The 13,397-nt window shown below is 40.9% G+C and overlaps 1 protein-coding gene across 4 annotated transcripts in view; it reads left to right on the top strand.

The window, feature by feature from the left end:
• lyn (LYN proto-oncogene, Src family tyrosine kinase) overlaps window positions 1–13,397 on the top strand; it is a 100,315-nt gene that overhangs the window by 34,431 nt on the left and 52,487 nt on the right. For 2 of the 4 annotated variants that reach the window (XM_041189733.1, XM_041189734.1), the window contains 5 exons: window positions 3,961–4,025; window positions 5,897–5,951; window positions 6,041–6,140; window positions 11,774–11,872; window positions 11,966–12,069. In XM_041189733.1, coding sequence (XP_041045667.1) covers window positions 3,966–4,025; window positions 5,897–5,951; window positions 6,041–6,140; window positions 11,774–11,872; window positions 11,966–12,069 — 418 coding nt within the window. In that variant the 5' untranslated portion in view covers window positions 3,961–3,965. Of the gene's footprint in view, window positions 1–3,960; window positions 4,086–5,896; window positions 5,952–6,040; window positions 6,141–11,773; window positions 11,873–11,965; window positions 12,070–13,397 lie in introns of all 4 variants that reach the window. The other 2 variants (XM_041189731.1, XM_041189732.1) reach the window with 1 other exon arrangement.

Here is a 13,397-nt window from a genome sequence, read left to right as displayed (position 1 = left end):
TATTTTTGAACATATCTGGTTGTGGCACCGGTCACTTCTCCCCTGCTTTTCCTCTCTCTCACACCCAACAAAAACATGGCAAAGTAAGTTTTCATTTTGACACTTTGATCACTGAACCACTTGTCTCCCCTCAAGCTCACTCAATAATCAAACATATTTTGTATTGCAACCCAGGCACAGTCCCCTGACAAAGCAGGATGTCTGAGTCTGGCAGGGAGTTTAACTTTCTACTTCCCCCTTCCACCAAACGTGAAAGATGCCTTGTCCTGCCAAAAAAACTTCTGACAAGCTGCCTTCATCAACTTAACTCCCAACCCCCACCCTGCCCCACTGAGCCACCATTTTCTAGTATGCCATATTTATAGAATTCAGATGTACGCAAGCCTCTCTCAAGATTATGCACTGTGATTAATTCATCTTTGCCAGGCTGATAGGCTATTTCTCAAATTAATATTCCTCTCAATCTCCTCCAAAGATAGTGTTTTAGCACACCTATGCCAACTGTCCCATTTAATTATCACTGTGGGAAATACCCTGCAATTAACAAAGTTCTTTCTATATTGTTCTGAGAGGAAATGTTTATTTTTCTTGAAAGTGCAATTAAACTGAAATTTGTCTTGGGGTTGTAAATTACATGTGTCCAGCTATATTCTGTTATCATACTTTAAATGGTGTAAGTGACTGGCAAAAATTCCACTACTTGCCCCTATTTCTGTGGGGATGGCATAGAAGAAGATCTCTGCTTGAGAATCTGTTTGGATTTACAGAGCTTTATGTGCCAACTTAAATGTGCAATGATGTAAGTGACTGGCAAGAATTCCACTACTCATTCTTTATTTCTCTGGGGATGGCATAGGAGAAGACCTCCGCTTGAAAATCTATTTGGCTTTATGGAGCTTTATGTGCCAACTTATAATCAGCAGTGGAATTTTCAACAAGGGGAAGGACCTGGTTGACTGACTATAAGTGAGCTTGCCTTTTGATAGCCTCATGACTAATATCACACCACATTTTTCCCCTAAAATTGGGTAACAGTTTGCTAAACATTTGTCCTGTACTTTTGCGGAATATACAATATAACTGGAGCCCAAAAAGAAAAAAACAGTTCGGACCAGTACTCCTATTTCCCAGTTTTTACTGGTGTTCCATTTTAAGGTATACGAGACCGGTTCGGACCAACATTCTTATTTCTCAGTTTTTACTGGGTTTTCCTTCTGGGAGCTTGAGGAGCAAGACTCATTGTCAGAGAGAACAGATGTTAAGAGCAAATCACCAGTTGCCTTATCCATCGATTGCTATTTGTCACTGTAAAATGTTAATACTCCAGCATTGGCTCAAACAATTCTCAAATTGAACTGACTAATGTTCCCTGATGCAAGGGGCTAGATTTTTGTGGAGTTGGGTCAATTCCAGAGGTCTTTAAAAATGGCAAGTGAGACCCAAGTTCCACCCCCATTTCCAGCTGCTCCTATTTTTGCCGGTAGAGGAAAGGGGATTGGGGGTGGGGTGCGGGGCATCAATGGATGAGTGTAGCTCCAACAACAGTCGAAGCTCAACACCATCCAGTACAAAGCAGCCTGTTCGGCACCCAGTTCATCACAAACATTCACTCCCTCCGCCACCGATGCACAGTAGCAGCAGGGTGTACCATGTACAAGATGCACTGCAGCAACTCACCAAGGCTCTTTCAATAGCAACTTCCAAACCCACAACCTCTACAAGGTAGAAGGACAAGGGCAGAGGATATGTGGGAACACCATCACAGGAGGAGGCTATTTGGCCCATCCACCTGTAAGTTCCCCTTCAAACCCTCACACCATTCTGACCTAGAATTATATAATCATTCCTTCACTGTAGCTGAGTCAAAATCTTGGAATTCTCTTTCAACAGCATGGCGGGTGTACCTACATCACATGGACTGCAGTGGTCCAAAAAGCTGATTGCTCATGGCCCCCTCGAGGACCATTAGGAATAGGCAATAAATGCTGTTCTAGGCATATCCCGTGACACCCATATCCCGTGAAAGAATAAATTTAAGAAAAAGTCAGAATTGGAGGGGCATAGTTATTTGAGGGTCATAGGGCTGGAGGAGATTAGAGAGAGAGGAGTGAGACCATGGAGGGTTTTTGAAAACAAGGATAAGAATTTTAAAATCATAAGATATTTTTAAAAACCTAGTTAATCAAAGTAGTGTACAATATTGGATGTTCCTTCGTGAAAGAAGTGGTACAACTGTGTTTTCAAATATATGGAATGGAAATCATTTGAATAATTTTATTGCACTTAAATCACAAATCTTCATAGCAAGTTTATCGATCAATAATCGGGATCAATGCTGTATATTGTCTTAGTACATGGATTCTGTATTTTTAATATCTTTTACATTGTATTCTATGATTATAACTGTTTCCCATTTAAAAACTCCGATACACCTCTCCAATATTATTGAAGGCAGACAAACAGTTGGTAAGAAGGGAGAAGATTCAAATAATTATTTCACTGACACATACTTGCTAACATTCAAAGCAAGTTTCATTGTTCACTCAATCTCTCTCTTCCTCTGACGTGGAAAAAGAAGTAAACCACATGCCCTGTCAAAATTGTGGGCTGACTTGCCAATTTTTGGTATTCTTTCTTTCACACTACTGTTAACTATGTTGAATCATTTGTCTTTGTGCCCCAAGCCCAGGGTTGTTTGCCAAGGTCTGTTGTTAAAACCTCTGTCCGTGTTGACCTTTGTGCCTCCAGCAGCAGGAGGAGTGTGATGTCGATTTCCTCCCCATAATGATTTTCCGGTTGGTCTGTTAATAAAGATCCAACCTCTCCTCCTCCTTCCTTGGGCTGTGATTTACAAAGTGGCAATCTCCTGTTAAGGGGCCTGGGATGAGACTGTTGACCATTATTGTGTGAATTTGAAGTAGGCAGTGAGCCACAACATTTAGCAAAGTGAAATATATCTAATTTCAATAGACATCTTCAATGCCCTGTGACATACACTTTTTCAAAGTTTGTGCAAATTAATTTTCTTTGAAAACATAATGCTTAAACTCTAATATGTTCTGTGGAGAATACATCATTTGTTCTGTTGGGAAAATAATCAATTCCAAATGTACAAACATACAAAAATAACAAGCAGGAAAGGACCCGCTGAATCACCTAACCTGTTTTGCACAGTTGTGATGCCTTATGCATCAAGGTACACACATTTCCCACCCATCCAGACCATGTTAAAATAAACTGATTTTTATTTTGAAACTGGCCTACTGGGGGAAGCAAAACCATAAAATTACTCTGAGCCCCTTAGGCACCTTGAATACCTAATTGTTGAGTAGATTCATTCTTCTTGAGGAGTAAGAGTAGGAGCAATTGCACTGGATTAAAAATGGGCTCAAGATCAAGAGGTCAATTCAAATTGAGGGGACAAAAGGCTAATGTGCTGTGAAGGGACACTTATTTTGCAGAATTAAAATTGCCACGTACCCAAGATCTGTTTCTGAGCTAGCTTGAATAATAGCATTCTAATTGTTGTATTTTTAACAGCAGCTTTGAAGTTGGGGAAATATAGGGATGTAGTATCTGAATATCAATTTTGTTTTGATATGGTAACAGGCACTCTAAAAATGAGTGCAAAATTTTGAATAATTGTAACTAGTAAACCTTTAGTTCCTCACATGTTTTGAGTAAAGTGTCTTTATACAAAGACAGTGTAGTTGGTCTTGGGCAGTAGCACAAAATCGGCAAAAAGTGAGCCAGTAGCTTATTTAACATCCAATCTGGTTCAGTTTTTGTTTGGAGTTCCATTACTGCCAAGGCAAGTATTACTCCCAAAGTGTTTATGGAAGAGTGACAATAGGCTTTGAAATAAATATGCACCTTTTAGAATCATTGTTGAATACATAGCAACATGAAGTATGCACAGCAGTTAGTTCTGTAGAATTTAACCACTGTATTGTTTTACAGAAAATATGGGATGTATAAAGTCAAAGAACTTCACTGAAGAACCTAAAGAATTGAAGGAAAAACCAGTACGTAAATCTGAACCAACTATTTATGTGAGAGATCCCACATCCAATACACAAGTGCCAGTAAGTAGTGAAGTGAAGGGAAAAACCTCAGGGCACAAAGCTGGATACATGCATGACTGACCTATTGAAAAATCAGTTGTCCTGATCACAATTCTATGAACTGAAACTTCTGATTTGTCTAATTCACTTTATTTACCAATCATCACTTCATCACCAATAACTAATGTTGTATTTCATTTTAAACAAATGTCATGAACATCACTGAATTAAAACAGTTAGTTGTTAAAATATTCATCTCCCCCAAAGGCTCCCTATCGTGCTAGACTCAAACTTGCATCTTTCTCGATTCCTCTTTGTGCCCCTCCCTGAGCTCAACTAATCCATAAGACTCACTTCTTGCTCCATTGCTGCTTTGCTACTGATAGATGTAAAAGGTTTCCTCTCCTTTCATTTTGATGCTGCCAATGCATTCTCTGTTCTAAATAATCCAATCTCAAGCAATCTGTGTGCAAATTTACCTCCCCATCTCCAATCTCCCTTTTGTCTACCAAGTGTTTTGTCACCTTCTTAATTTGTGTCTCCATGACTCCATGGCAGGATTTTTCATTGGTCGGGCAGCTCGGCGAGAGCAGTCAGAAACCCGACCACCACCTGCGATCAGCTCCGCGCCGCCATTTTATGCAGGCAGGCCAATTAGGGCCCAACCAGCATAAAACCACGAGCGGTAGCACTGAGCGCTCCTTGTGCGGGCGGGGAGGAGGAGGGAGAGTCGGGTCTAGCGCTCTTTTGCACATGCATGCAAAAGAACGCTTCAATCTCTGAGGCACAGAGCTGCCTGGGGGCGATTGAAGCGCTTTTTAAAAAAATAAATAAAAACAATAAACATTTTAATGAAATGTTCCCTCATGTGACTGTGTCACATGCGAGACATGGTTTTTTTTTCCAGAAAATTTTTTTATATGATCATTATTAGCTTTAAGAAACCTCATTCCACTCGTAGTTGAGGTTTCCTAAAAAACGTAAAGGCCACTTGGCCTTTTCGCCTGCCCGCCAACCGTTGGGTTGGATGGGCAGCATAACATTCATGTTAGTTACCTGTTTAATGGCCTTAATAGGCCTATCAATTATCGGCGAGCGCGCAGCCAACTCTGGCACGTGCCAGCCAAACGAAATATCGTGAGACAGCGCAATGATGTCTGGACGCACGCCTGATTGCCCAGCCCCACACGCTCATTGGAAAATTTTGCCCCATGTTTGAATTGCTGCAATCTGGTTTTCACCCCTGCCACCATCATTTTGGTGAATCTGCACTACATCCCTCTAAGACCAATATATCCTTCCTGAGGTGTGTGTCCAAATAGAATACAATATTGCAGCCGGGGCCTGACCAAGACTCAATACAACTGTAGCAGGACTACCTCTACTTTGCCATTTATCACAAGGTGGTTGAAATGTGATAACCAAAGCTGAATATAATTAATGTAATGTAGTTTCTTCAATTTGTATTTGCTACTTTGGTTATTTCTCTCAAACTATATTTACTAATGATTCTTCACACCAAAGACTTGTGTAACATCCTGCCTAGGATAAAGGTTTCGATACTCTTCCAGAAAGTTCCCTTCATTATGTAATTTCAGATAATATTTAACAATGTTTTGCTTTATTTTTATAAACATTGAGCATGTATGTGCTAAAATACAATAAAGCACACTCCTATTTGTTTTAGCTCTGAGATTTCTAATGGTAATCCTTTGAGCTGACGCTGTTGCAGTGAAATGATTACAGCACCAGTTCATTCACTGATGGCTTGATCATTGACCCAGAGTAAACTGAAATATGTTTTAAGTTCTTGAATACTTATCTTGTTTCAGAATCCAAACCAGGATTCTCATCTTTTACCTGGCCAGAAGTTTCAGAAGTTTGAAGGTAAATTTATAAGCTGCTTTGTATCCGTGTGGAATCATTCTTTCTATTTTGACATCACAATCAAATTAATATACCTTCTATGTGTACAGAAACTGATGGCAAAATAGTTATAGCCTTGTATGCATATGATGGAAATCATACAGATGACCTGAACTTCAAGAAAGGAGAAAGACTGAAAGTGCTTGAAGAGTAAGTACTTAACATTTCCCACTCTTATTCACTAAGAATATATGTGCAATATTGGCATTAAATTCAGTGAAATTGCCTTGTATATACTGTTATCAGCTAATAGTAGGCAGGCGACAGAATTGCCTTTGCCAATGTGAGCTCTGCACAAGATACAAACTGGAGCCGTTGTCAGTAGTGATTCGGATCGATCCTTTCCTGGGAAGGGCCTGATGGATGAAGAGTGAGGTATTTCTTGCCTTTCAATAAACTTGGAGTATCAACATCTCAGCCACTTCAGGATGTGGTTCCTGCCTATCCAAAGATACTTCAAAAGATCATTCATGTGGAATCTGCTCTGCAGACAGTATTGAGGTTGAAACTAAACATTTATAGCCCAAGGCTATTTAACCAAAGGCGGAGGAGGCCCATGCTTTCCTTGTGGGGCCCAGAGAACTCTCCTGACCCTCTTGGTCCTCAAGGAAACCACCAAAACTTATTATGATCACACTCCTGCTTGTCCCCGTATTTCTCGGGTGAGTTTGGTATTCAGTGTGACACACGTACACGATCTGGGATTAAAATCATATTGGGGTCCTATTGCATTGTAGGACCCTGACATTCACACATTTGAGACCCTCGCCTGACTGGCTATTGTTTCCAAAGCCTCCTGAGACCCGACAGCTAAAGGTGGCAGTAGGGGACTGCTCGGGTCAGACTTAGAGGTGAGTACTCTGTCCCTCTTTTAATCACTTACCAGCCCTGTTCCCATTAACTGCCAGAATATCAGGATTCATGTCTATTTGGCAGTTTCTGGAACTTAGTTGTTTCTTTCACCTGTGAATTCTGACTCTCTTTGCTGCCACTGCAGATGACCATCCCTAGCCCCACTTGTGAATTATCTGTACCCTGAACTATTCAGCATTGTCTTTTGGCTGACCACATTCTGAATAGTTCTCTTGCCATGACTGAGTTCTGAGTAGAACAGTTGACTTGGGGGTCTGATGTCAGGCATATGATCGACATGTCCTGCCCAGCAGCATTCTGAATAGTACAATTCAGAAACCCCTGATCTTGTCTGATACCAGGGGCAGAATTTTGCCGTTGGAGAGCAGGGGGCGGGGCCCGCTCACCGGCTCATAAAATGATGTGGGATGACATCGGGCGGAACCCCCAACGTCATCCCGACCCATTTAAATTTTCAGGAAGGCGGGGGCACAGCGAAATCAGCTGCGGGCCTGCCAACCTGTCAATGGCCAATTGAGGCCGATGGCAGGATCTTTTAAACAATTAAAGGACCTGCCCGTCCAACTTTAAGGTTGGCGGGCTGGCCAGGAGCCCCAGCGAGCAATAGAAAAAGCATGAAACCTTACCCACTGGCGGGATGTGGTTTCATGTAGGGCTTTAAAAAGTTTAACAAACTTATGTAAATTATGAACATTGTCACATGAGGGGGACATGTTAGGGAATTTTTTTTTCTATTTTTCATACTCTTAAAAGTGTAAGCGATCTCCCTGAGGCAGCACTTAGCCTGAGGGAGATGTACGCATGCGCGAAAGAGCGCACTCACTTTTGGGGAATTCCCCCCCCGCCCCACCCACACAGGAAGCTTATGGAGCTTCCTGCCAGCTGGGTGGACCTTAATTAGCCTGCCCACATAAAATGGCGGTGGGGCCCGCTTCTCCGGAGGGGATCAGCTCCCCGTACACTGGCGATTGAGTCAGGCCCACCCGCCCGACAGGCAGAAAACTCTGCCCCAAGGGTGTGGCTGCTAAAGGAGAGTCATCTTTTTTGGCCCAGAAGTTCAAGTTTCTGAAACAAAACCAGAAAATGCTGGAAAAACTCAGCAGATCTGGCAGCATCTTTGGAGAGAAAAAGGGAGTTAACGTTTCGAGTCTTCAGAATAGGAGAGAGGTAAAAATGTGATGGGTTTTATAATGTGAAAAAGAGAGGGTGGTGCAAATGGAGGAAAATAGAAGTTCAGGGATAGATTAGAGGGAAGGTGAGATTAGATAACACATATATCATGGAACACAAGACAAAGGGACTGGTGATGATAGTATTAAAGACTAGAGCTTTGGTCCAGAGTAGGTGTTAATAGCAGAATAAAGGTCAGCATTGTTTGAAAGTAAAATAGCAGAATGTGTTAACAGCAGAAAAAGGGTCAGTGCTGTTTGAAAGTAAAAATATGAGAACAGGATACAGATTGGCACTTGGGAGGGGAATAAAACAAAATGGAGGACAGAGTACACGGCCTGAAGTTGTTGCACTCAATATTGAATCCATAAGGCTGTAAAGTGCCTAAGTGAAAGATGAGGTGCCGTTGCTACAGCTTGTGTTGAGCTTCACTGGAACATTGTAGCAAGCCGAGGATGACAAAATGTGAGCGTGAGATCAAGGTGGTGAATTGAAATGGCAGGAAGTTCGGGGTCATGCTTGTGGACTGAGCAAGAAATTTCTGAAACTGGATTGACAAATTCTGATGACTCTCATATCTCAATCCATACCCGTATTGAAAATTCCCTCTCCACTGGCTCTAAGATAATACTGTATATAGTGATAAGCTGGCTGGGGAGGAGGGGAGAGCTCTGGTACCTCAAGCTCAACTCCCTCAAATGCTCAACTCCACCCCTTGAGATTGCACTATTATTTACTGATGCACATGCAGTTAACTCTATATTATCCTTAGCTACCTAAATTTGGATTTGAATTATGCTGCCCACCTTACATATATGACTGTTCCTGTTTGGTGGCAAGAGTTACAGTTTTCAGTAATCCATAACCTTGTGTGTCCTCCAAACCACCTGACAAACTGCCATATAGTTTGTGTGCTGTGTTTAATCAGGAAAAGGTATTGTCACTTTTGTTATGTACCACATCACAAAAAGATTGAATAATTGTATTTTACAATTTGATACCACTCATTAGCATGATCTCCCCAGCCCTGTTGACTGTATAAATGGAGAAATACTACCTGATTTGAAGTATTTGTGGAAAGCACAGTAATTCGTTATTTTATTTTTATTGTTGTGTAGAAACCATAGGCTTGATTTTCAGTGTCACTCAGGCTGGAAATGGGCAAATGAATGTTAAAAATAGTGCTGGTTTCTTGATTCCACCCTCTCACCCCAGGCCATTTCCCTAGAGGTACCTGCCCACAAATGGGGTGGCCCACAGAGGCCAACCAGGATTTTCCATTGAACTCCAGTTTCCTATTTTTAGTGGGGACCAGTTTCGCTGCCTGGCAGGCAGCGGACCGAGGTGAGAGGCAAGTACAGAGCTCCAGGCTGGTTTAGAGGTCTTGCTTGCCAGTGTTCTGCCTCCACAGTGATGGCCTGGTTGCAAAAGCCATTGGAGAGAGGGCACCTCCGTTTTGATGCAACTTCTCCCTCAGTTACCTTCCCTCGCTGCCTGCTGCTGCTTTCAAGCTGGAAGCTCTGATTGGCTCTCCAACTTTGAGAGCACACCACTGTCCTTAATTGGATGGTGAACACATCCTCTGGCTATGAATTGGCCTCTGGGGAAAATCACATTTACTATTTCCCACAGTTCAGGGCCCCGACCAACAGTTAAGACTAACTGTGGGTTTCAGAAGCCCACAGGGAAAATTCTGCCCCATGTTTGGGTGAGATTACTGTCCTCAAACTCAGCTTTGGGAAAGAGGAATAAAAATTGTTGTTATCTTTCTTCTCACTCAGTTTTACAAAATACCTTGACCATAGTGTCCTATGGCTGAGCAAAGCCTCACTAGTTAATCAACTCTCCCTAATATAAATATACCTCATCAGTTATAATTCAACATTGCAGCAACTTTAAAACACTTTCATGGTTTATTTTTGCCTTCAGCTGTATAAACTTTATCAATAAACCTTAGCCACTTTCCAGTTATTTAATTTTAGGTCTGGTACAACTTTTTTTTAAGAACTCACCTTGTTGAGCCTTATAGAACAGAGTTCCTAGACTTGATCACCTCATCAGATTCCCCTGGGTCAAATAGAGGTAATGTTCCCAATTCTTAGTCTTGTTTTCAGAAGAGCATTTTGTAATGCCACCCTGCTCCCAACAGATAGACTACAGTGAGCTAAGGCTTTTGTCTTATCAACCTGGATTGTAAACAGTCTTGTTTTAGTGTTAGAGAGGAAACCCAAAAGGAAATGACTTCCTTCACTGTGCAAGGCATCTATTCTCTGATACACTAAACTAATTCTGCCACATGGGCTAGAAAGCAGACCAGAAATGTATATTGGTGCACATGGACAACAGTTAATTTAATCACGTAGATTTTCATCGTGTCACCTGTGCTTCAAACTACCACTGCTGATCAACCACCTGTTATTCTTTAAAGCAAAATGCAGCTACTTTAACTTGCATAGAAAATCTACCATTTTGATATTTTGCCATATCATTTCTGGGAAGCAGGAAGAAAAAAGTTTCAACCCAAGCTATTTTAAGAATGATAGTGTCATTAAAATTGGATTTTTCTACTTCCCTCCCTGCCTTTCAAAAGCCTATAGTTCTCACCATAATTCTTTTGTCACTTCTAATTCTCCTGCGAGCAATTGGTCAATGCTGTTCCACATGATGTCCTTTTGGACATAGTATTTTTAGCATAATAAAATGTAAATGGAAACTTTCTTTTTTAAGTTTAGCATTTTGACATGTGGTATTTAGTTCATCAGTTACCTCACTCATTCCAGTGTCGAAATGTGCCTACGCACACACACACACACACACACACACACACACACACACACACACACACACACACACACACACACACACACACACACACACACACACACATTTTTATTTCCTGAGATGTCAGAAACTTCCTGACTAACACAGTTCCTTCGGACACCAGCTGACTTTGGCAGCCATCATTGCACAATGAGGAATTTATGTGCTAGTCATCTGAATTCTGTGCTGAATCGTGCCCTTTTCTAAGCAGTATCAGCATCTTCCTATTACCAGGAATAAATGTTAGATGTTGCACCTTTCCCAACTATCATTATAAAAATTAAATATTACCACTTAATAAATCTATTAACATCAATTCGCTAAGTATTGCAAAGTAAACCAATCAAGCACAGATTTTAACAGAAAACTTACTCAGTTCCAAATTCGGTTTCTGGAAAAACTAAAATTAACATTTGCATTCTTTATTCAAGACCAGCATCAAACATTTGCTTGTTTGAAATGTAAGCTAAATATGGAACGTTGGGAAGCAGATGTTAGAGTTTACCGCATGCCTGTAGAAACAGATATCCAGAATGTTTCCTGGCTGAGATGAAGAAATGGGATCTAGCAGGTTCCATTTTCTCCGACAGAACTTCAACTATTTATTGTGATTTTTAAATAACTACATAAATGAATTTAGCTGCATTGTCCCGCAGCACTGAAATGATTTTATTGTTACTTAAATGGTTTCATCCCAACAAACTGCAAATAACTGTTTTAAAGCAAAAGATTTTTGTGAGGGGTGGTAGTGAGAAGCAAACTCAGGGACCTAGACTTTCTGATAGTAGTATTCATGGTAATCTATTCATTTTAAATAGGTTATCAGTTGTCTAAACCAATTGTAATCTGGGTTTTCTCCCCATGGAATATGATTTGCATTATCTCTTAACTGTTCTTTAAATGTATTATTTTTCTTGTAGGCATGGTGAATGGTGGAAAGCCAAGTCACTCGTAACTAGAAAAGAGGGATATATTCCCAGCAATTATGTGGCAAACATCAATACACTGGAAACTGAGGAGTATGTTGCTATTATTTTTATACTTAAAAGAATTTGATTTTTGCTCCATATCATATATGCAAATTAAATACTCAAACTTTTGATATTTTTGAGGTGGTTCTTTAAAGATATCAGTCGCAAAGATTCAGAGAGACATCTGTTATCACCTGGAAATAAAACTGGTGCTTTCCTCATTAGGGAGAGTGAAACGTCAAAAGGTGGGACTTTATAACTGCTTTTCTCAATTTTTACATGGTATGATTGATCTGACTGGACTGGATTATTGGGTTATTACTGATTATTTAGATGTTTGCTGTTCTAGATAAATCCTCACAAACATCTATTTAATTCTATGGAGTTATGTTTTCCCCAAATTTTAATTTTATGCACAAATCCTCCCTTTGTTCGAAACCACAAGAAATCTTTAGATTAGGAGGAAATTATGAACATCATGCTGAGCAAACCACTATCACTAGAATTTTAAGCTATTGTTGGTATGTAGGAAAAATATAAGAATTAAAATGTATATCAAGATGGCAAAATGCCTTTTTAAAATGAGGATTGAATATTTTTTATTGATTTTTTTGGTTTTTTGAGAGATGAGTTTCTGGAATGCTGAAGAAAAGAGTTCTCTTATTTTAGGCATCCACAGTCCTCATGAAACAGTTCCAGGTTAGGGGTTAAGAAGATTATCAGTTCCACTCCCAACGTTGTGCCTGAATTCCACCCTCTGAGCAGTACCCAATGGTGCTCTTTTTGTGTTCCCCACAGCAGCTGTCCTAGATATAGTTACTATAGTTTTGGTAGTCACTTGCCCACTGGAGAGTAGATGAGAGCCCCTCGTCACTTTTTTTTGGGAAGGCCTGCCAAATTAAATGCCGACCAGGCAATTATTTGGGCAGTAGTGGGTCGGAAGTCCCACCCACTGGGAGCTGCCAGCCATAGGGAGGCTGTCAGCTCTTCATTCCTTGGTAGTGACTGGTGGTGGCTGCAGCCAGTAGTACACATATCCAAGGCCTAAGATCTCCATTGGACCCAGCCACAGGTGAGTGATGGTAGTAGGGGCTTGCGAGGTGAAGGTCAAGAAGGAGTGGGATCGGCAGCAAGGCAGAGGGGTGGATCTCAGCAGGTCACCTGCTTCCTGATGCCGGGGTGTCTCAATCATGCACTTAATGCCTTTGAACACAAGACCTCCTATAGCTATACAAGCCCTGTTAAGGCCACACCTGAAGTATTGTGTACAATTCTGGGTATCTTAAAAAGGATATATAAGCCCTGAAAGGGTGCAGTGCAGATTCATTCGTATGTCACCAGGACTCCAAGGGTTAAATTATGAGGTGCGATTACCATAAACTAGGCTTGTGTTCCCTGGAATAGTTAGTTAAGAAGGATTTGATAGAACTTTTCAGGATTTTGAAAGGAAATTAGTAGATAGGAACTTTATCTTTTGTTGATGGGGGAGTCTGGTACAAGGGGAAATAGCCTGGTTTTGATTTTATGGTTATCCAGGAGAGAAATTAGAAGACACTTCTTCACACAAGGGGTG

The sequence above is a fragment of the Carcharodon carcharias genome, chromosome 6, assembly GCF_017639515.1.
Source record: "Carcharodon carcharias isolate sCarCar2 chromosome 6, sCarCar2.pri, whole genome shotgun sequence".
Lineage (NCBI taxonomy): Eukaryota > Metazoa > Chordata > Chondrichthyes > Lamniformes > Lamnidae > Carcharodon > Carcharodon carcharias.
This window is presented reverse-complemented; position numbering and strand designations above follow the sequence as displayed.